Below are 20609 nucleotides of genomic sequence, written 5' to 3'. Positions count from 1 at the left end.
AAGAGATTGTGCACAAAGTTCTTACCCACTGTGCAAGGAAGAACATTTTAATGAATTGGATGTTGGGAAAAAACCCTAAGTCTTATGCAGGCTGGTGATGGAGCATCTCCCCTGAAACTACCTCACAGGTATGGTGCACCACAAAACGGAGAAGTTTTATAAAACGTGACAGCCCTTTCTTCATTATATTGACGCAGACTTATCGGTAATATTAATTAGGGCCATGATATCAGTTTGGCCACCTGTGGGGCCCTGGGAGAGGGAAGCTGGGGGAACAAAATAACGATACAATGACTGGTGCCCCCAACGATGGGAACTTTAGTGGAGGTGTGGCGAGTGAAATAGAATAAAGTAATGTGATAAAATTTAATTTAAGCTAATTTGAATTTAGCTTTGTTTAATTTTTATTTAATTTGATTGTGGTCTAGTTTAAGTTAAGCAGATACATTTGTTCTGGTGGAATAGTAGGTATTTTATCATTAAAAGTATTGTGATATGATATTGTTGTACTACCTCTATTGTTTTGTATTTTGGTCATGTTTTTATACATTGTTTTATAAAAGGTGTGAAACAGTTTTTAATAGAAATATTTATTTAAAATGTCTTATTTTTTAACTCATTATTTACTTTTGCTTTAACTTATTTGTTCATATTTTCCTCAACATTTCATTTATCGTACATCTGCCTTTTATCTTTTGGGAAATAACACATATGCTTCACCCAAATCTATCCAACACAAGCAACATGGATTGTTAAAAACAAAGTTGCCCTGTTCCAATGTCAGGCTCTCTACTCTCCTTTTCACCGTGTCACTCAACCCAGTGCTTTTCATGTCTTTTCGGTCCATTTATAATGGCCTTTGTTGATAGCCCATAACATCTGACTTTTGAAAACCTCCTATCCTTGCTAGTTATTGATGCACTCCTTACTTGGTCTGGTTTGCTGCTTGTATGGTCACTGTACAAATTAGGGTACACCTTTCAGTTTTATATTTTCTAAATACTGTAACACATTTAATTTGCAGGATTTTAGTCTGATTTGATGGAACACTTGTTAGATACATAACTTGGTAAGAAGTACAGTATGTTATTACTGGATAAGTCACAGAGTCACATAGCACAGAAACAGGCCCTTTGGCCCAATCATTCATTCCCACCAGGTTTCCTACACCTAACTCTTCCCATTTGCCTGCATTTGGCCCAAAATCCTCCAAAACTTTCCGATCCATGTACCTGTCTTTTTAAAGACAGATTGTTATTCCAACAGCATGCAAATCACTTTCCATTAACACTTCAGAGATTGCAAGCTCTCAAACACACAGTGGATTCACTCATGATTTTGGAAAGACCTTGCTTTTTTTCGAACTGTTCCTAAAAGTAACCAACACCCATATGTAATTAGTATGAAGTTTTTAAAAAAAGTATGCTTAGATTTGATTCCCTACAGTGTGGAAACAGGCACTTTGGCCCAACAAGTCCACACCGACCCTCTGAAGAGTCACCCACCCAGACCCACTTCCCTCTGACTAATGCACCTAACACTATGGGCAGTTTAGCATGGCCAATTCACCTGACCTGCACATCTTTGCGACTGTGGGAGGAAGCTGGAGCACTCGGAGGAAACCCACACAGACATGGGGAGAATGTGCAAACTCCACACAGACAGACACCGAAGGCTGGAATTGAGCCCAGATCCTTGGTGTGTGAGGCAGCAGTGCTAACTACTGAGCCACCATGCTGCTACTTATTATATATAAATTAGCTAGGATATCTGTATTTACAAAAGTTTCAACCTTTGTAAAATAAATGTCAGATAAGATTGTGGGTTTTTCATGCTATTATGTTTGATATCTAAAAAAAACTACGGGTTCTATCCTGAGATTGAATCTAGAAAACACTTATTCCATTCCAAGCCCCATACACATGATCAATCCTTTCTAAAGTACTTCAATGATCCGTGTTGAAAAGGAATATTTTTTAACGCTACCCATACTCCACTAATGATACACACATTACTTGGCTTTTTCACTTCATACCAAACCATTTATATCTGAATCCCCAGATCAGTTAGGCCTCTGATCACTTTCGTGTTGTTAGGTATTACTGTACTCTCAATTTCTGCACTGCTTCCTGGATTACCACACCTTGGCAATAATGCATTTGACTTGCTGAACACTGCAGAACTGTGAAAATATTTGCAAAATTGTGATTGAGTTCACCTTCTTCAGAACATCAGGTCCAATTCTGCTGAATGTAAAGTGCTTTTGGAATATCAATTTCTGATGCAGGTACAGTTGCAACATTGAAAAGACGTTTGGACAGGTCAGCATGGATTAGTTGGACTGAAGGGTCTGTTTCCGTGCTGTATTACTCTGACTCTAACCAATTTACATTTCTTATCAATGACTTTGATGAAGGTACCTAGGATAATATAACCAAGCTTACTGATGTTGGGTGGGAAAGCTAGCTGTGATGGGGTGCAAATAAACTGAAATGGCTACATGAAACTTGCAAATGGAATAATAAGGGAAAATGTGAAGTTATCCACTTCTGAAAAAAATAGATGAGTAGAATCATCATCTAATTGGTGAATACAGATTGACATTGTTCATTAATCATGGAAAGTTATGATGCAAGTATGTCCAGCAATTAAGAAAGCAAATATATCTGCTTTTGCTGCAAAGAATCCACTTTGTGCAGTAAAGGATTCTTACAATCATACTTGCTTGAGATCACACCCGGAGTGCTGAATACTGATTTGCTCTCCTTACCTCAGGCAGCCATATGTTCGCTGGGGAGAAGTATGGCAAAGACTGATCCCTGGGATAAGGGGGTTGTCCTCTGCGAATTGAGTCAGTAGATTTGGCCTAGATTCCCCAAAAGTCATCTCATTCAAGTATTACTGACTGATATATGCAAGCTCAAAAGGCTGAATGGTCTACTGCGCCTACATTTGTCGGAGGTTTTGGCTTGTTGATAAAAGCCTGCCCTGAGTCAGAAGGTCAGAGGTTCAAACCCTGCTTCAAACTGTCTTGGTCAGCTCTGCCTCTTAATTCTAAGTTGACTCATCACATATATGTTACGAAAACTCATAAACCTGTCCTGCCATAGAGGACTAACAATCATGGGTAGACAGAACAGTATCATGTAAAATGTGTTCACACCTATTAGATTGTTGCAACCTATAAACTAATCTGTTAACTGCACATTAGTTTCCAAGGAAAAAGTGTGAAGATGCAGAAACAACATTGTGACATCCAGCCATTTAATGTAAGTTATTTCGACACCAAACACTCAAATTGACACCTTAAGTGAAAACATGATTTCTCCAAAGGGACTGAAATTTGCATTTAATTTGTTCTTGATCTTGTTGCATTGTACAGTGAGTTGTTCCGGACATGTCTGATGATTGGCAATAGGCTATTCAGTGTACCAAAACCTTACGTATATCTGTGGTACTTACACTGGTGATTGCAAATAGATTAAATTACACCTGATGAAATGGTTAGAAATTGTATAACTTTGCTATTCATTTAACTAGGATTCATTTTATTATTTCTAAACCATGATGTTAAACTGGGAATTTAACTTCCAAGTATAATCAGTCAGTAACCAAGAGAGGCCACATGTCAAGGACAAAGATAAATAGGATTACCGCTGCTTCCAAAGCAGTATAGCACTCATTGTCTTCGATGGATCTATGAGGGAGAAAGTTCTCCTTCACTTCAACTTCTCTGTTATTGCCTGTGAGAGAGAAAAAGAACACAAAAACAGCTATTTTCATTTGCAGCATAGTAGCAGACTGCATTACCAACAGATAACCAGAGCCAGCGATAGCTCACATGGGGGACTTGACTGCACTATTACCAAGCCAGTAACAAAAGCCTTGCATTGATATGTTTTACTAGGTCTCAGCAAGGAGTACATTAAGGGGCTCTTAGATGTAACCTTTGTTCAAGTTTAGGAAAAGGAAGACTCAATTGATACTCCTATTCCTAATTGCTAACAATGATTTGCGTAATGTCACATCTCCATGGGGTTATCAGACTTGGCTGTCTTCCACATTGAGTGTCCAATGTTCCTAAAATCAGAGGTAGTACCCCCCAGATACCCACACATGTGCATACCCTGTTTGAGAGCTTGGGAGATCAGCCATTTAAACATGTAATTGCAATGCATTTCCCCTGCTATGATTTCCACTCCTCTACTTCCGTAACATCACTGGTTGTGGTTAGAGAAGCCTCCAACATCTGTGATGTCCCATGACCAGCAGGACAGCGCTGTGTCAATATGAAACAATTAGCAGGGGAGCGGCTAGGAATGAGGGGATCTCAGCAATTTGAGAGGACTGTGATTTCTGCAATGGGAGATTGGGAGTGGGGGATAGAAAGAGAATTTCAGAATGGAGAAACAAAAAGAGGGAGACTGGGAAACCAGGATAAAGGTGGACAGGAAATCAGGAGTCAGCGAGAGATGATAACGGGGAGTATATAGTTTGGGAGATGGAGAGCCTGGCATATGAGGTGGGTATGGAGGATCTTTCAGAGAGAACCTATATTTCAAACAACAGTTAGTTATAATAAAGATAATACTAAAGATTGAGACTGGATGACCGTCAAACCATCTTTCCATCCTTTAATTTTCAATGAAAATTCCTCACTTTTATTCATCAAACACTTTGACCCAATTTCAGCCCTGCTCATATCAGTTAGGGTGCCCTGCCCTGTTGAAACCCTGACTATTTCTAATCAATATAGCAGTAATATCTGAGCATACCAGATCACTCTCACATTGCTTTCAAGTCTTTTCTAATTTCCAGATAAGGCATCTTAATGCCTCCCCACCCCCCCTCCTCCTTAGCAAGTTGTCCCCAGGCCTGTGATCTCCTGTGACAGGTGAAGAAAGTCTTTTTATGTTTGGATAACTCTTCTCAATGTAATCAGCATTACCTCTGCTTGCCTTGCATTCATTCTGATGATTAATTTATTCTCAAAATCAAGTCAGTAAGATGATGCTTAAGACATCCCACCAAGCTTACACAAGATGATTCAATTATAATAAGCTAGATAAAAGCTTAAAATAACTAATACACTAAAAAGAAGCAAACGCTACTTAATTGTCCTGACAATCTCCTCAAAATTGTTCTGAAAATGTAGTTATCACATGATTCTAGACCACTATATTAGAAGGGAGTAGCTTCCCATCAGAAAGCACAACAAAAAGAAACTTGCGGAACCAATTAAATATTGGGAAGTTCCTAAACCTTATGAGGGAACCTTAAATTAAGTCTGTCAGATGTTCAGTAATTTCCTCTTAATTCCACTACTAACTGTTTTTGAAAATTAGTCTGTTCTGAGTGCGTAGGTGCATCAGAAGCTCATAAATTTCTAACTCAGTAACTCAAACCAAAAGTGATAGGTCACATGATCATCAATTCACCCAGAGGTCGTTGTGACCCTTATGGTTGGCTACCTGAATAATAGATAGTCTATGGGGGCAAACTCTTTCCAGCATTTTGTACTCTACTTTCCAAATTCAATTTAAACGATTTGTGGGCGGCACGGTGGCACAGTGGTTAGCACTGCTGCCTCACCGCGCCAGAGACCCGGGTTCAATTTCAGCCTCAGGCGACTGACTGTGTGGAGTTTGCACATTCTCCTCGTGTCTGCGTGGGTTTGCTCCGGTTTCCTCCCACAGTCACAACGATGTGCAGGTTAGGTGAATTGGCCAAGCTAAATTGCCTGTAGTGTTAGGTGAAGGGGTAAGTGTAGGGGTATGGGTGGGTTGCGCTTTGGCGGGTCGGTGTGGACTTGTTGGTCCGAAGGGCCTGTTTCCACATTGTAAGTAATCTAATCTAATCTAATTTAATTCAGCGACTTGGTAATTTAAATATATATTGAAGGAGAAAAAATGGCGGGTGAAATAAAAGATCTAGTTTCTTTGTCGTGGTGGTCGTATTGCTAATTACATCCCCCAATTCTTGTATCAGGGACAACTGGGATGTAAATTAAGTTGATCCTTTGAGAGATAAAAAGTTTCACCATAATCTACTTTGATTAGGCAACTCCAATCCGCATTTTAAAAAAGCTCATCCCAGGTGTGTCCTGCACACTATCAGGTCAGAATATCTAAGTACAGGTTGTCTAAACAGAAAACTGCTGGAGCAGGTTTTTGCCTAGACTCTACGTTAAACACAGGCAGCAAGTTAAAAGTGAATTAGTATTTGAAGGCAAATTGATTTTAATTCTAACCCTTCAATTGCTCCATTTATGTTGCCAGAAAAAAAGGCAGCTTAATGTTGAATGCTAGCCTAATGTCAGTGTGCTTATTGACAGATTGGAGAAAGGAGTTGATATCTATTTTTAGAAAAGTAGGGAAAATGAAAATGAAATACAGTTTTATGTTTAAAGTGAATTTACTGGTATCTATACAATTTAATATAAACTAAGTACAATTTGTAGGATTTTGGGAAATGGCAAGAAAATGGGATTGATTGGATAACTTTTGGAAAGAGCCAGCACAGACATTGTGGGTTGAATGGCCTCCTGTAAAGGTAAAAGGTAAAGTCACCTTTGTCCTAGAGGGCTACTGTCTCATTAGAGAGAGACTATTAGTGCCTCATAAGTTAAGGGTGAGATTGAGAAAGACCATCTTTCATGGTAGCCTCAGCTGGTTGTGATCACCACTCTGTTGGTGATTCTTTGCATCACAAACCAGTCATCCAATTAACTGAGCTAACAGACTCATGATTTCCTGTACTGTATATTTGATGAAAATCAATTTTCTGTGAAAAACTGGAAATATGCAGTAAATGTAATAGCTGTCTATTTATTATAGATAAGACTTTAATCCCTACACTAGCATTATAGAAAGCCTGGCTGGATGAGATAATTAACCTTAGTCTGTTTAAATAATTTATTACTATTAATAATTTTCAATTGAGCATCTTCACATTTCCTCCCACATGAATGATGACAATTGGAAAGCTCATTTAACTTTCAAATGTTCAGTTAGACATCCATCGCCAAAAGAGTGACCCTCAGTTAATAGTATATCTCTCACTTTTTCAAGAGCCTGTCATTATGAATATGGACTAGACTAATTTATCTAAAATTATCTTGGTTTGAAGCATGTAATGTGTTTTGATTGATTAAACATCCCACCCAGGTTATTGTATTTCCTTCAGTGTTTTCCTAACTTCACGTAGTTCAAAGTTTCTTGTTTCCTGTATAAATCTTGTGTTCTCTGTATAATGTACTGTTTACAATTTTGTCTGCTACCAATTGCATGAGAGGATTGCTTTTAAATTCATAAATAGGTATATCACATTTCAGTGTTGTGCACAGTGCACACTAATAATCTCTGACAATGGTTTGCATACCTTAACCAAACATTGATGGAAGATATTTTGCCTCATTATAAAATGTTTTTACGAAGTATAATTTGCTAGTAACTTGTGACCAAATTGAATATGCTGTACCATTATCATCCACACGCTATTTCACATCAAAGTGTTAAATAACTTAGCTGTCATACAGGAAGTTCCTCCTCATTTAAAGTTGACTTGGTTAACATCTGCATTGTTAATGCAGTAATGACAATATATTTGTTTAATGTTAAGAGTTTATATTGTGTTTGCCACAGTCTTCATATTCTGTGATCTCCCTACTTTCAAGATCATCTTTCATCACCTCCATTCGCTCCTGAATTCCTACTGACCTTCCTCCAGCTCCTGTCACCCATACCTTCCTCCAGCAACCGTTCTGTTTAAAGTAAGCTTTGTCTCTTTCTCTAAAGCCTGTCATTCTGAGCTTGCACTGATGTCCTAGCCCCAACCCAGTGGCAGAATTGACCATTGTGCATTGCTCTTCCTCCACCAGCCGGTTCCACCACTAGATGGAGTCTAGTCTTTTTAAACCCAATCAACTAAGTATTTTTAAAGTCACTTTGTTTATGAATAGGCATTTAAGAATGGACACTATTTTCAACTTGATGTTTTTAAGTTGATTTCTAATGAGGTCCCAAAATTTAGTGTTTGTTTTATATAAAATTTATTTTATTTTGCATGTTATTTCAGCTAGAAATATATAGCACTGTGAAAATAAAGAAGTGTATGCTAACCTTTTTATTATTTATTTGCAAGCAAGAAATGTCTGAAGGAACCCAACTCATATCAACATTGATTTCTCTGGGAAGCTATATTCACTTAAAGGTGCAATTTTTATGAATGCAACCACAACTTTAAGTGAAGGCATATTGCATGCTATAATTTGAGGAATATTAGTTTTGATTAAAGAAAGGATGGCTTAATACAGTAAGCTCTAGTTTTCTTTCTGTGAACGTGACAAAGCAATTGTTAAGTTGGATGATATTTCCTTAATGTGCATTTTGCCAGTATGGTTACTTTTTTTTGTGGCTGTATGTAATGTTGAACTGTAACTTAACCTCGGCCGCAACATTTTGCTGGAGTGGAAGTGGTACATTAATTTCAAAAGACACAATCTTTCACTCCTCATTCCAATTTGCAGGAATACCAACGTAAAGGGAAAATAATATTTATTCTCTGAGTGGAGAATTGTTGATTGGTTAACAAGTGAACTCATTGGTGGAGGCATTAGCATGGAGAATGCAGCATTTAGATGTTAATTAACTGTAAACTGCCAAGCTTTCTTTAAGTTTTAAACCAGGCAGGTTGACTCTGGTCAGGGCATTGTACTGAGAAATGAACTAGAGCATGATTGTCACTATTTTGCGAGATGGAAAAAACTCTGTGTATGTCCTTTTTACAGAGAACAGGCCCCTATTTGTTTATATATAGCTTCATATATGCACAAGCATGCTACACTGCAAGCCTATCATAAATTTTTTGTCAGCTTAATTATTTGCATACTTGTGATTATTTAACAATTGTTGCCGTAATGTTAGGCATTGTGTTGCCGTATTGTTAGGCATTGTGTTGCAAGTGCAGGCTGATTGGATGCAGTTATTAACTTGCTCATTGTAAACAACTGAAACGACATGTAAGGTTTGTTATGGTCCACCAATCTTAGGGATGTACAGCCTTTGTAACTTACATCTCACTAGCACTGAATTTGATAAACTACTTTACTCATTTTTATGTATCGGCAGAATATGGGTTTGGCTCAATGACAGCATCCTGTCAGCCAGCATTTCTATGTGGTTAGCATTGCTGCCTCACAGCACCAGGGTCCCAGGTTCGATTCCAGCCTCGGGTGACTGTCTGTGTGGAGTTTTCACATTCTTCCCGTGTCTGTGTGTGTTTCCTCTGGGTGCTCCGGTTTCCTCCCACAGCCTAAAGTGTGCAGGTCAGGTGAATTGGCCATTCTAAGTTGCCCATAGTGTTAGGTGCATTAGTCAGAGGGGAATGGTTCTGGGTGGGTTACTCTTCGGGGGGTCGAAGGGCCTGTTTCCACACTGTAGAGAATTCCCGTCTCAGGCGAGTGACTGTGTGGAGTTTGCACATTCTCCCCGTGTCTGCGTGGGTTTCCTCCGGGTGCTCCGGTTTCCTCCAACAGTCCAAAGATGTGCGGGTCAGGTGAATTGGCCATGCTAAATTGCCCATAGTGTTAGGTAAGGGGTAAATGTGGGGGTGTGGATGGGTTGCACTTCGGCAGGTCAGTGTGGACTTGTTGGGCCGAAGGGCCTGTTTCCACATTGTAAGTAATCTAATCTAATCTAATCTATTACTATTGCCTAGTAGCAGCATGAAACTAGCTTCACCGGTTGCTCAAACATTTTGAGATAACCCCCCTTCCAGGATCATCTGAAATAGATTAGCAGTTACATGTAGATAGCAATGTGTTGTCAATGTGCTCATTTGATTGCTACCCTATTAATCAATCATTCATTGCAATTGTGGCAATCTATGATCAGAATCTGTGAATCGGAACTTGTTGAACTTATGAACTCAGCAACTCATGCAGTTGAGTTCAATTTTAACAAAGGCCAAATGATGTTGCAGTGAGATTCCCACTGGCTCCAGCTCTCTCAAACATCTTGATTTCAATTTATTCAATTTTGATTTGTGATATCCTGCAGAAAAAACTCTTCTTTGGAAAGATATTCCAACCTTGCGTATTTCAAAGATGTGGATGATAGGTTTGCTATACTTAAATTCACAGCTGCATTTAAAAATGTTCTTACACACCCTAATGGGTTTTATTCTGTGCCCATCTTTGAAATCGAGCAGTCAAATGAGCTCCCTTTCTCAATAATTTTTGAGAAATTGGTCAGGAATTATCATGTGTTGGATTCCTCTGATTCCACATATTATAAGGTTGGCCTAATTGACAATGATTTGACCAACATGAAGGATTGATACTGAATTAGGTCACATCAAACCCCTGTCAGATAGTGACAACTCTGATGAGATCATTTCTCACTTTTACCTTTCAATAAGTGAGTGGGATTTAGGCTGTCTCATTTGGTCCTGAAAAGTTCCCAGTGTAGCTCAAAAGAGGAAAGTATCTGAAATATTCTAGCTCTTTTACACTACTGCTATGCAGTAGCAATACAATTGGCTATGCAACACATGATTCTGCCTATCTTTCACATGAGTAATGTGGCATTCAAATTTTATTGCTGGTATGATTTAAGATTGTCAGTCAGGCTCACTGCGGTGTACTTGTGCATTCAGAGACTAAATAAACGAATACATAGATCCTTTTTCTTTGCAGACAGAACATGAGCAGTTAACTGTCAGTTGTCATCTAACTAATGCATTTGTCATGGCAACACCTTTACCAGAATCCACTTTTCAATCAGCCCCCTCCTCCCATGCAGTATCAATGTTTTCCCTTTTACAATAGTTCAGCAAAATGTGTCTTTTTTTTTTCAACAAAACTCAAATTCTGTTCCACCAAATTACAATCCAGGGAATATTAATAATCAACTCAAGTAAGGAATTTGATATTTATTTCTTTTTGTTAATCATCTTGGTTGTGAGACATAATCATTGAATGATCCTTCACGATAATATTTTTCTTGACTTGCAAATTTCCTACACTTGTGTTATGTGGATGATATTGCCAATGTTTCAACTTGTTCTGAATCTTTTATCAAACCTATTGTTTCTGAAATGATTGATTTGAATCTCTTACTGTTTCTTCGCGTAGGTCCTTCTGGATATCAAGCCTCTGGCTACAGTCTTCATGCACATGAATGGAGAAGTGCCAAACTAAGTTTCTCACCTGCCAGCAGGCATCATCATAACCTGTATCATGAAGCAACATTGAGTGATGATGAATGGGATCGACCTACCACTAGTGGGTGAGCATACTGTTCATTTTTCAGTCAGATCCAAATCTTTTTGTGTTATGGTTTCATCTTTTTTGATAATTTATGAACAACTTCAAAATGAACAGAAACAGATGGAATATGAGAAAATGTATGAGAAATACCTCAGGGAATAGCTGTAGTAACTGAATTAATGACTTTCGGATTGTGCTTTTACAATGTAAAAAAAAATCTAATGCTTACAGAATGTACAGAGTAGGGATGTGAAGTGACCCTCCAGTCCTGGGATTTGTATCTTGATCGAGATAGAAACCTGGCAACTATGGGTTTACTTCAGAATGTAGTCCCCGACTCTAGCTACACATTATCCTAGGCTTTTATCCGTATGGATCAGAATTTCAACCCTCCAGTCTTGATTCCAAGCCTATGTAATTCGGAGGTCAATAAAACCTTGCACATGGTAACTATATAGTTCTTTGTTTTAGCAGTTCACCAAATTAATTGTAGATAGTTGCTGTGTGGGGGGGGAGGAGGTGTACATTTACCTGGTATAATACGAAGATAGTGCTTGTATTTATTTTTTTAGATTAGATTAGACTTACAGTGTGGAAACAGGCCCTTCGGCCCAACAAGTCCACACCGACCCGCCACCCACCCATACCCCTACATTTACCCCTTACCTAACACTACGGGCAATTTAGCTTGGCCAATTCACCTGACCCGCACATCTTTGGACTGTGGGAGGAAACCGGAGCACCCGGAGGAAACCCACGCAGACACGGGGAGAACGTGCAAACTCCACACAGTCAGTCGCCTGAGTCGGGAATTGAACCCGGGTCTACAGGCGCTGTGAGGCAGCAGTGCTAACCACTGTGCCACCGTGCCGCCCACTTTAAATATACAAAACGGTCAAAATCACCCAGCTGACCAGTGTGTCCAACCAAGCAAAATGGATGTATAGAGGAGGCCATTCAGCCCTAGGAGTGTGCACTAACTCATTGCAAGACCAATTTATCTTATCCCACTCACCCACAAACCTGTAGCACATTTTTTTTAACTTCAAATGTTTATCTTGTTTTCATTTGTTCATGGGATATGGTGTCACTAGTTTGTCCTGCATTCATTACCCATCACCAATCACCCTCAAATGTGGCAGTTAACTGCTCCTTGAACCACTGCAGTCCTTGGGCTGTAGGATTACCCACAGTGCTGTTGGGAAGGTGTTCTGGGACTTTCACCCAATGATCGTAAAGTAATGACAATGTAGTTCCAAGTCAGGATATTGTGTGACTTGGAGGGGAATATTTGCCCTTGACCTTCTAGATGATAGACCTCATGGGTATGAAAGGTGCTGGTGAAGGAGCCTGGATGTGATGCCACTGTGCATCCTGTGGACAGTGCATACTTCTGTCATTGTGCACTGATAGTGGAAGGAGTGAAGGTGGTAGATGAGGTGTCAGTCAAGTGGTTTCTTTGTCCTGGATGTTGTGGAGCTTCTTGAGTGCTGTTAGAGCTCATCCCATCCAGGTAATCGTGAAATATTCTATCATGTTCCTGATCTGTGCCTTGTAGATGACAGCCAGCCTTTGGAAGACAGGGAGTGTGTTACTTCCTGCAGAATTCCTACTCTCTGACCTGTTCTTGTGGCCACCGTCTTTATGTGGCTGGTCTAATATAGTTTCTGGTCAGTGGATGTAGATTGTTTGTTTGTTTGTTTGTTTGTTTATATTCAATTCCCTGTTGAAAGCCATAATGTAATCTTCCTCCTACAGCTTTTTGGGTGTATACATTCTCTGCATAGGAAAAAATTCTTCATGTCACCTTTCATTTTCTTCCAACCATTTTCTAGCTTTTCCCCTCATTCCTAATCAACCCCTTTACCTTCGCCCCGCGAGATCAGCTTTCCTCAGTTGATTCAGACCTCTCCCAGTTTTGAACACTGCTATTAAACATTGTTGCATCTGTCTCTTTACTAAGAACAGTCCCAGCTTCTGGGATGCAGGAAGTATCAGGACTAAGAGTGATGAACTTAGAGCATCAATCAGTACTTGGAGCTGCAATGTTGTAGCCATACAGAGACTTGGATGTCACAGGGGTAGGAATGTTTGTTGGATGCTTCAGGGTTTAAATGGTTCAAAAGGAATAGGGAGGGAGGTAAAAGAGGTGGGGGAGTAGCAATGTTAGTCAGGGATAGTATCACAGCTGTAGAAAGGGAGGTCATTGAGGAGGGTTTGTCTACTGAGTCAGTATGGGTGTGAGTCAGAAACAGGAAAGTAGTAGTCACTTTGGGAGTTTTCTATAGAACCCCAAAAGCAACAGAGACATGGAGGGGCAGATTGGGAGGTAGATTTTGGAAGGGTGCAGAAGTAACAAGGTTGTTGTCAAGGGTGACTTCAACTTCCCTAATATTGATTGGAACCTCCTTAAGGCAAATAGTTTGGATGGCTCAACACTTTAACTCTCCCTCCCACTCCACCGAGGGCATGCAGGTCCTTGGACTCCTCCACCGGCAGAACATAACAACACGACGGCTGGAGGAGGAGCGCCTCATCTTCCGCCTGGGAACCCTCCAACCACAAGGAATGAACTCAGATTTCTCCAGTTTCCTCGTTTCCCCTCCTCCTCCCCCCCCACCTTGTCTCAGTCGGTTCCCTCAACTCAGCACCGCCCTCCTAACCTGCAATCTTCTTCCTGATCTCTCCGCCCCCACCCCACTCCGGCCTATCACCCTCACCTTGACCTCCTTCCACCTATCACATCTCCATCGCCCCTCCCCAAGTCCCTCCTCTCTAACTTTTATCTTAGCCTGCTTGGCACACTCTCCTCATTCCTGATGAAGGGCTTATGCCCGAAACGTCAAATTTCCTATTCCTTGGATGCTGCCTGACCTGTCGTGCTTTAACCAGCAACACATTTTCAGCTGTGATCTCCAGCATCTGCAGACCTCATTTTTTACTGGAACAGATTTTGTCAGGTATGTCCAAGAAGGACTCCTGACTCAACATGTAAATAAGAAAACTAGAGGGGAGGCCATATTGGATTTGCTGCTTGGCAATGAACCAGGTCAAGTGTCAGATCTCTCAGTGGGAGAACATTTTGGTGATAGTGATCACAACTCTCTGACCTTTATAATCATGGAGAGGGACAAGAGCAGATGGTATGGGGAAGTATTTAATTGGGGGAGGGGGAATTACAGAGCTATTGGGCAGGAACTGTGGAACATAAATTGGGAACAGATATTCTCAGGGAAATGCATGACAGAAATGTGGAGGTTATTTAGGGAGCACTTGCTGCAAGTGTTGTCCCAGTGAGGCAAGGAAGGAATGGTAAGGTGAAGGAACCTTTGATGACGAGATGTGGAACATTTAGTCAAGAGGAAGAAGGAAGCTTAAATAAGGTTGAAGAAGCAAGGATCAGACAGGGCTCTAGAGGGTTGCAAAGTAACCAGGAAGAAACTGAAGAATGGACCTATGAGCGATAGAAAGGGGCATGAAAAAGCCTTGGCAGATAGGATTCAGGAAAACCCTAAAGTATTCTACATTTATGTGAGGAACAAGAGGATGGCCAAAGTGAGGTTAGGGCTGATCAGGATAGTGGAGAGAACATGTGCCTGGAGTCGGAGGAGATAGAGGAAGTCCTTAATGATTACTTTGTTTCCGTATTCACTACTGAGGGACCTGGTTGTTTGTGAGGACAGCGTGAAACAGGCGGATGTGCTCAAACACTTTGATGTTAAGGAGGAAATGCTGAAATGTTTGAAACACGTAAGAAAAGATAAGGCCCCTGGGCCAGACAGGATATACCCAAGGTTACTATGGGAAGCGAGGGAAGGGATTGCTGCACCTTTGGTGATGATCTTTATGTATCATGTCCACTGTAGTACCAGATAATTGGAGGTTGGCAAATGTTATTCCCTTGTTCAAGAAAGGGATTAGGGATAACCCCGGGAATTATAGATTAGTCAGTCTTACATTGGTGCTGGGCAAATTAGTTGGGGAGGATTCCGAGAGACAGGATCTATGATTATTTGGAAAAGCATAGTTTGATTAGAGATAGTCAGCATTGCTTTGTGAGGGGTAGGTCATACCTCAGAAACCTTATTGAATTCTTTGAGAATGTGACAAAACACATTTGAAAGAAGAGCAGTGGGATGTGGTGTATATGGATTTTAGCGAGACATTTGATAAGGTTCTCATGGTTGGCTAATTCAGAAAGTAAGGAGACATGGGATACAGGGAAACTTGGCTCCTTGATACAGAATTAGCTGGCCCATAGAAGACAGAAGGTGGTAGTAGATGGAAAGTATTCAGCCTAAAGCTTGGTGACCAGTGGTGTTCTGCAGGGATCTGTTTTGGGACCTCTGCTCTTTGCGATTTTTATAAATAACTTGAATGAAGATGCGGAAGGGTGTGTTAGTAAGTTTGCCAACGACACGAAGGTTGCTGGAGTTGTGGAGAGTGTAGAGGGGTTTGTAGGTTGCAACTGAACATTGACAAATCCAAAACTGGCTGAGAAGTGGCAAATGGAGTTCAGTCTGACAAAGTATGAAGTAATTCATTTTGGAAGGTCAAATTTGAATGCAAAATACAAGGTTAAAGGCAGGATTCTTGGCAGTGCGGAGGAACAGAGGGATCTTGGGGTTCACATCCATAGATCTCTCGGAGTTGCCACCCAAGTTGATCGGGTTATTATGGCATATAGTGTGTTGGCTCATTAGCAGGGAGATTACGTTTAAGAGCTGCTAGGTTATGCTGCAATTCTGTAAGGCCCACACGTCATACACCACACTTGGAGTACTGTGTTCAGTTCCAATCGCCTCATTATAGGAAGGATGTGCAAGCTTTAGAGAAGGTGCAGAGGAGATTTCAGGAAGCTGCCTGGACAGGAGGGGGTATGTCTTATGAAGAAAAGTTGAGGGAGCTACGGTTTTTCACATTGGAGTGAAGAAGGGTGAGAGGTGTACAAGCTGATGAAAGGCATAGAGGGGATAGCTGGAGACTTTTTCCACAGATGGAAATAGCTATCACAAGGAGACATAATTTTAAGGGATTGGAGGAAGGTTTCGGGGAGATGTTAGAGGTAGGTTCTTTACACAGAGTGGTGGGTGCATGGAATGCACTGCCAGCAGTGGTGGTAGAGTCAGATACATTAGGGACATTTAAGTGACTCTTGGATTGGCACATGGATGGTAGTAAAATGTAAGGTATCTAGGTTAGTTTGATCTTAGAGTATGATAAAAGGCCGACACAACATCGAGGGCTGAAGGCCCTGTACTGTTCTATGTTCTCCAATCCATTCATACAACTAAAATTCTTATCATTGTAACAATTTCTCAAATGCAACCTGTACTCGAGAAAAGATGTGAAGGCATTAAAGAGCATTGCACAAAATTTGGACATAATCTACAGTTGAGGCCATAGTGTTTGTAAATATTCTGCATAACAGCGATTGATACAGTAAAACAATAATTTCTCAAAGTTCTTTGGACATCAAAACTGCACCCTGCATACAGTTTTTAATTACGTATTTTTTTATTTGGGCAACTTTCAGATATGTAGGTGGTCATGATGGCTTAGAAACAGATCAGGAAGAAAACTTTTGGTCCCAGGCTCTAGAAGATTTGGAGACCTGTGGTCAATCAGGAATCCTGAGAGAATTGGAGGTAATAAGGCTTTGTTCTTTGGTATGCATTGACTGTCACCATTTCAGACTAATAATATTAAATGAATGAGTCAAAGTTTTGCATCAGCATTTGTTCTTTAGCCTGTATATGGTCTTAATGATTACAGGAACCTAGCTCGTCTTTAAAGAAGGCTGGCAACCAAAACCAACTGAATTTGAAAAACTTGGCTATATTGGTACATTTTTTGAATGTTTAGTATTGCAGTGAGGTAGTAATTTTTAAGATTGTACAGTTTCTAATACAGTTTTTTTTGCTTAAAACTAACTAAAATTAACAGCTAATAATTCAAAACTGACCATTCTTACTTTTAATCCATACTAACACAAACCCATACTGTGTTAAAATATTAATACAAGCGTTATGCAACTAATTCTCTGAATCAACTCAAATGTGTGAATGTAACTAAGTACAGTTTTGCTAACTCTCACCCACATTGCTAATAAGAGTTCCCTGCTGACCTCGTTTTTCGGGATGTTGAACTTTTACAGCTTTGTTATTTAATCCAACAGGCGACAATCATGTCTGGGAGCGCACTGAGTCTTAATCATGAAAACAGCATGACACACAGGCCGCTGGGGAGACAGTCCAGCTTCCAAGAGAGAAATCCTGTCAGGGTTCATTACACCCAGAATTCCCGTAGCAACACTCTACCGTCAGATGGTGGGAGATCGAAGTTGCTTGCTATTAGAAAAATCAAGCAAGAAATGAAAGAAATTATGTCACCAACACCAGTGGAGTTGCACAAGGTTTTAGATTTCATAAAATATGATCATTCTAGTGGTGTTTGTGTTTCTCAATTTGGATGTGTTCCTTTATAGAAACTGATATTAAATTGAGTTATCAATTTTACTATTTGCATACTTTAGACTAGCAAAAATCGATTGTTTTCATGACTCATAAAGCTAGACTTGGAAGTAGATCTGTTTTGTATTTTGATTTCAAATAGAAAGGACAGCTTATTCAAATAATGTTGCACATTGTTCTCTGTTCTCTGCTTGATAGTTTATCCAGCTGTTTTACTGGAACACTACAAAAACTAAGAGCAAAATACTGTGAATACTGGAAATCTGAAATGAAAGTGTTGGTGTTGGAGGAACCCAGGTCTGGCAGCTTCTATGAAGGGAGAAACAGATTTAACATCTTGATTCCAGTGTGACCCTTGAGAACTGAAAGGGGCTGGGAAGTGGTTTTTAAGCTATTGGCAACCACTTTAGGTTCTAAAGTCTCATCAGATGTTGCCACACCTGTCACATTTATCCAGCACTTTCTTCATTGCAAAAACCAGTACACCTTCCAAACAAGATGCACACTGTACACTGATTCTGTACCAATTTGGAAAGTTACCAATTGATTAAGTACCTTCTTGAAATCTTTCTTAGGTAACCCTCTATAAAGATTCAGATATTGAGGATTTTGGATTCAGTGTTTCAGATGGCCTACTTGAGAAAGGTGTGTATGTCAACAACATTCGCCCAAATGGACCAGCTGCCCTTGGTGGTGTCAAACCCTACGACAGGTTGTTGCAGGTATAATAGATTCATCAATGAAATTCAATAACTATATAAATCACTAGGGAAAAAATTCTTGTGGCTATATGTATTATTTGAAAGTCGAGACTGAAAAGATTGATGTTGGCTTTATTTTCTTCCAACAGGTAAATCACATCCGTACGAGAGATTTTGACTGCTGTCTGGTGGTGCCTCTCATAGCAGATTCTGGCAATAAACTTGAGTTGGTCATCAGCAGAAACCCACTGGCCTTTCAGGAGGTGCTCTCGGCAGATCAGACGTTCCAAGCAGGAGAATGGAGTGAGCAAGACGAAGCTCACGTTTTCAGGCAGCAGAAGGGAAGACTCAGTAGTACAGACATACAGGAGAATACAAATACATTGTAGTGCAATGCATTCAGTCGAATAGGCTGAAGTATTGTCTATACTTTTATGGTGCTAACTCACTAACATTCATTTGTGGAACACCTGCCTTTTTAGTCTGTCATTCATATCTCTCTCAAGTTCCAAGCACAGATTTCATAAATCAGCAGAAACCTTTTTTTTTGATAAGACCCCCTCCCCTCAACACCACAAATGACAAAAAAAGACTTGTTAACAGGTTTGACAAAACTGTGAAACATAACTAAGCCAGTCTATGCAGGGCACAGCCATGAAACAAAACCTGTGCACTATTATGCCAAGAGTAGTTTATTTTTTCCTGGTGATTACTGTCCAAATTCTTTTTAAAAAAATTAACCTTTTTATTGATGTTGCCAGCTGGTTACTGGACAAAAGAAAATATACATGCTGCATAAAATGTAAAATGAGCCTTTTTAATTAAATTGAAAATCTTGATTATATTCCAAAGCTATTGATGCAGCAATCCCTAGTAAAATGTAGATGTTTAAAAGGGTCTAAACTGCACAGACCATGTTCAATCAGTCTTCACTCAGTTGGTATCGAACCTGAAGGCTTCATTCTTGGGGCTGTTATCCTTTAACAGAATTCTCACGGGGAAGCAGTACGAGCCTTACAATGCGATCCTTAGCTCTGATTTCCAGTAATATTTAAAATCACAATGCTCGGACTTGAACATTTGAGGAATTCCTTCTACAACCTGCAAAAATGAGAGAATGATAGCTAAGACTTCATTCTTGATCTTTCAAAGCACTGCACTGACTTGCAAAAGAAGAATGCTAATTGCTGGGGAAAAAAAAAAGTAAAACCACCATTCCTGTTTTAAAAAAATAACCACAGGTGACCTTCTCTTTGCCAGGATTTTGTGGCCTCATCTTTTACCATGGAGATTCTAAAATTACCACCATGACAGTAACTCTTAATATATACACCTGCCATTTCAGATTACTAAGTCTTAATATTAATCCAAATGGATAATCCTAAACATGTTCATTTGTGTCTTCTACATGTTAAGGTCCATGATTAACACATTTGTATTTGTAAAAGATTGACTTTGTAAATCAGTAAAACTGAAATATGAACTCTACTTTGATGTACATGAATTTCAAGGCTGGTTAAATGTTAGTATTATTGTTGGTTGTGCCTCACTTCAGTGAATCAAACGTACCAGGTTAGATGTTAACTTCCACCATCAGGTGAAATCTTACCATGAAAAGGCGCAATGGACAGAATCTAGTGCACTTAATCAATGAAAAGCAGGTTTTCCAACCAGTGGTAAAAAGTTTAAAATCTACACCTGACACCTAAGAAATAATTGAGAGCAGCTGTACCCTGCTTTGTTCCATTTAAACTTTCGAACACTGAAGAATATATCCATTATGTTAAAGTTTTCCTGCCTAACACTGATTCATATTTAAAACAAACACTGCCAACAACAAATATAGACAGTTCGACTCTCGGCAAACTTGAATCAAATCTGTCATACTAATGTCCTTTGGACAATGTATTTTTATTTGTAACAGACAAGTATTATAAACTGTAAAGTATTTTTGTACAAATTTCCTACTTTGGTAGCATGATATTTATCGTCCTCTTAAGGTTTTGGGAATCTTCACTGCTAATTTGTAAGGGATATGCAAGATGAAATAAAACAGTAAAAGCATACATGACTGCAGTAGTCTAGTTTACCTAAAATGCAAATACAGTATAAGATACATTACAGCGTGGTAGTGATCAGAGATGGATGTCAAAATTAAACACTTTT

At 39.7% G+C, this 20609-nt stretch overlaps 1 protein-coding gene across 5 annotated transcripts in view; it reads left to right on the top strand.

The window, feature by feature from the left end:
- grip1 (glutamate receptor interacting protein 1) overlaps positions 1-20511 on the top strand; it is a 465375-nt gene extending 444864 nt beyond the window's left edge. For all 5 annotated transcript variants that reach the window (XM_060839771.1, XM_060839770.1, XM_060839775.1 and 2 more), the window contains 5 exons: positions 11135-11288; positions 16806-16917; positions 17448-17684; positions 18318-18464; positions 18593-20511. In XM_060839771.1, the coding sequence (XP_060695754.1) occupies positions 11135-11288; positions 16806-16917; positions 17448-17684; positions 18318-18464; positions 18593-18832 (890 nt within the window). In that variant the 3' untranslated portion in view covers positions 18833-20511. The remainder of the gene's footprint in view (positions 1-11134; positions 11289-16805; positions 16918-17447; positions 17685-18317; positions 18465-18592) is intronic.
- The last annotated feature ends 98 nt before the right edge of the window (positions 20512-20609 follow it).

The sequence above is a fragment of the Hemiscyllium ocellatum genome, chromosome 19, assembly GCF_020745735.1.
Source record: "Hemiscyllium ocellatum isolate sHemOce1 chromosome 19, sHemOce1.pat.X.cur, whole genome shotgun sequence".
In the NCBI taxonomy this organism is placed as follows: domain Eukaryota; kingdom Metazoa; phylum Chordata; class Chondrichthyes; order Orectolobiformes; family Hemiscylliidae; genus Hemiscyllium; species Hemiscyllium ocellatum.
Note: the sequence above shows the minus strand (reverse complement) of the source record. Positions and strands in the feature narration are given on the sequence as shown.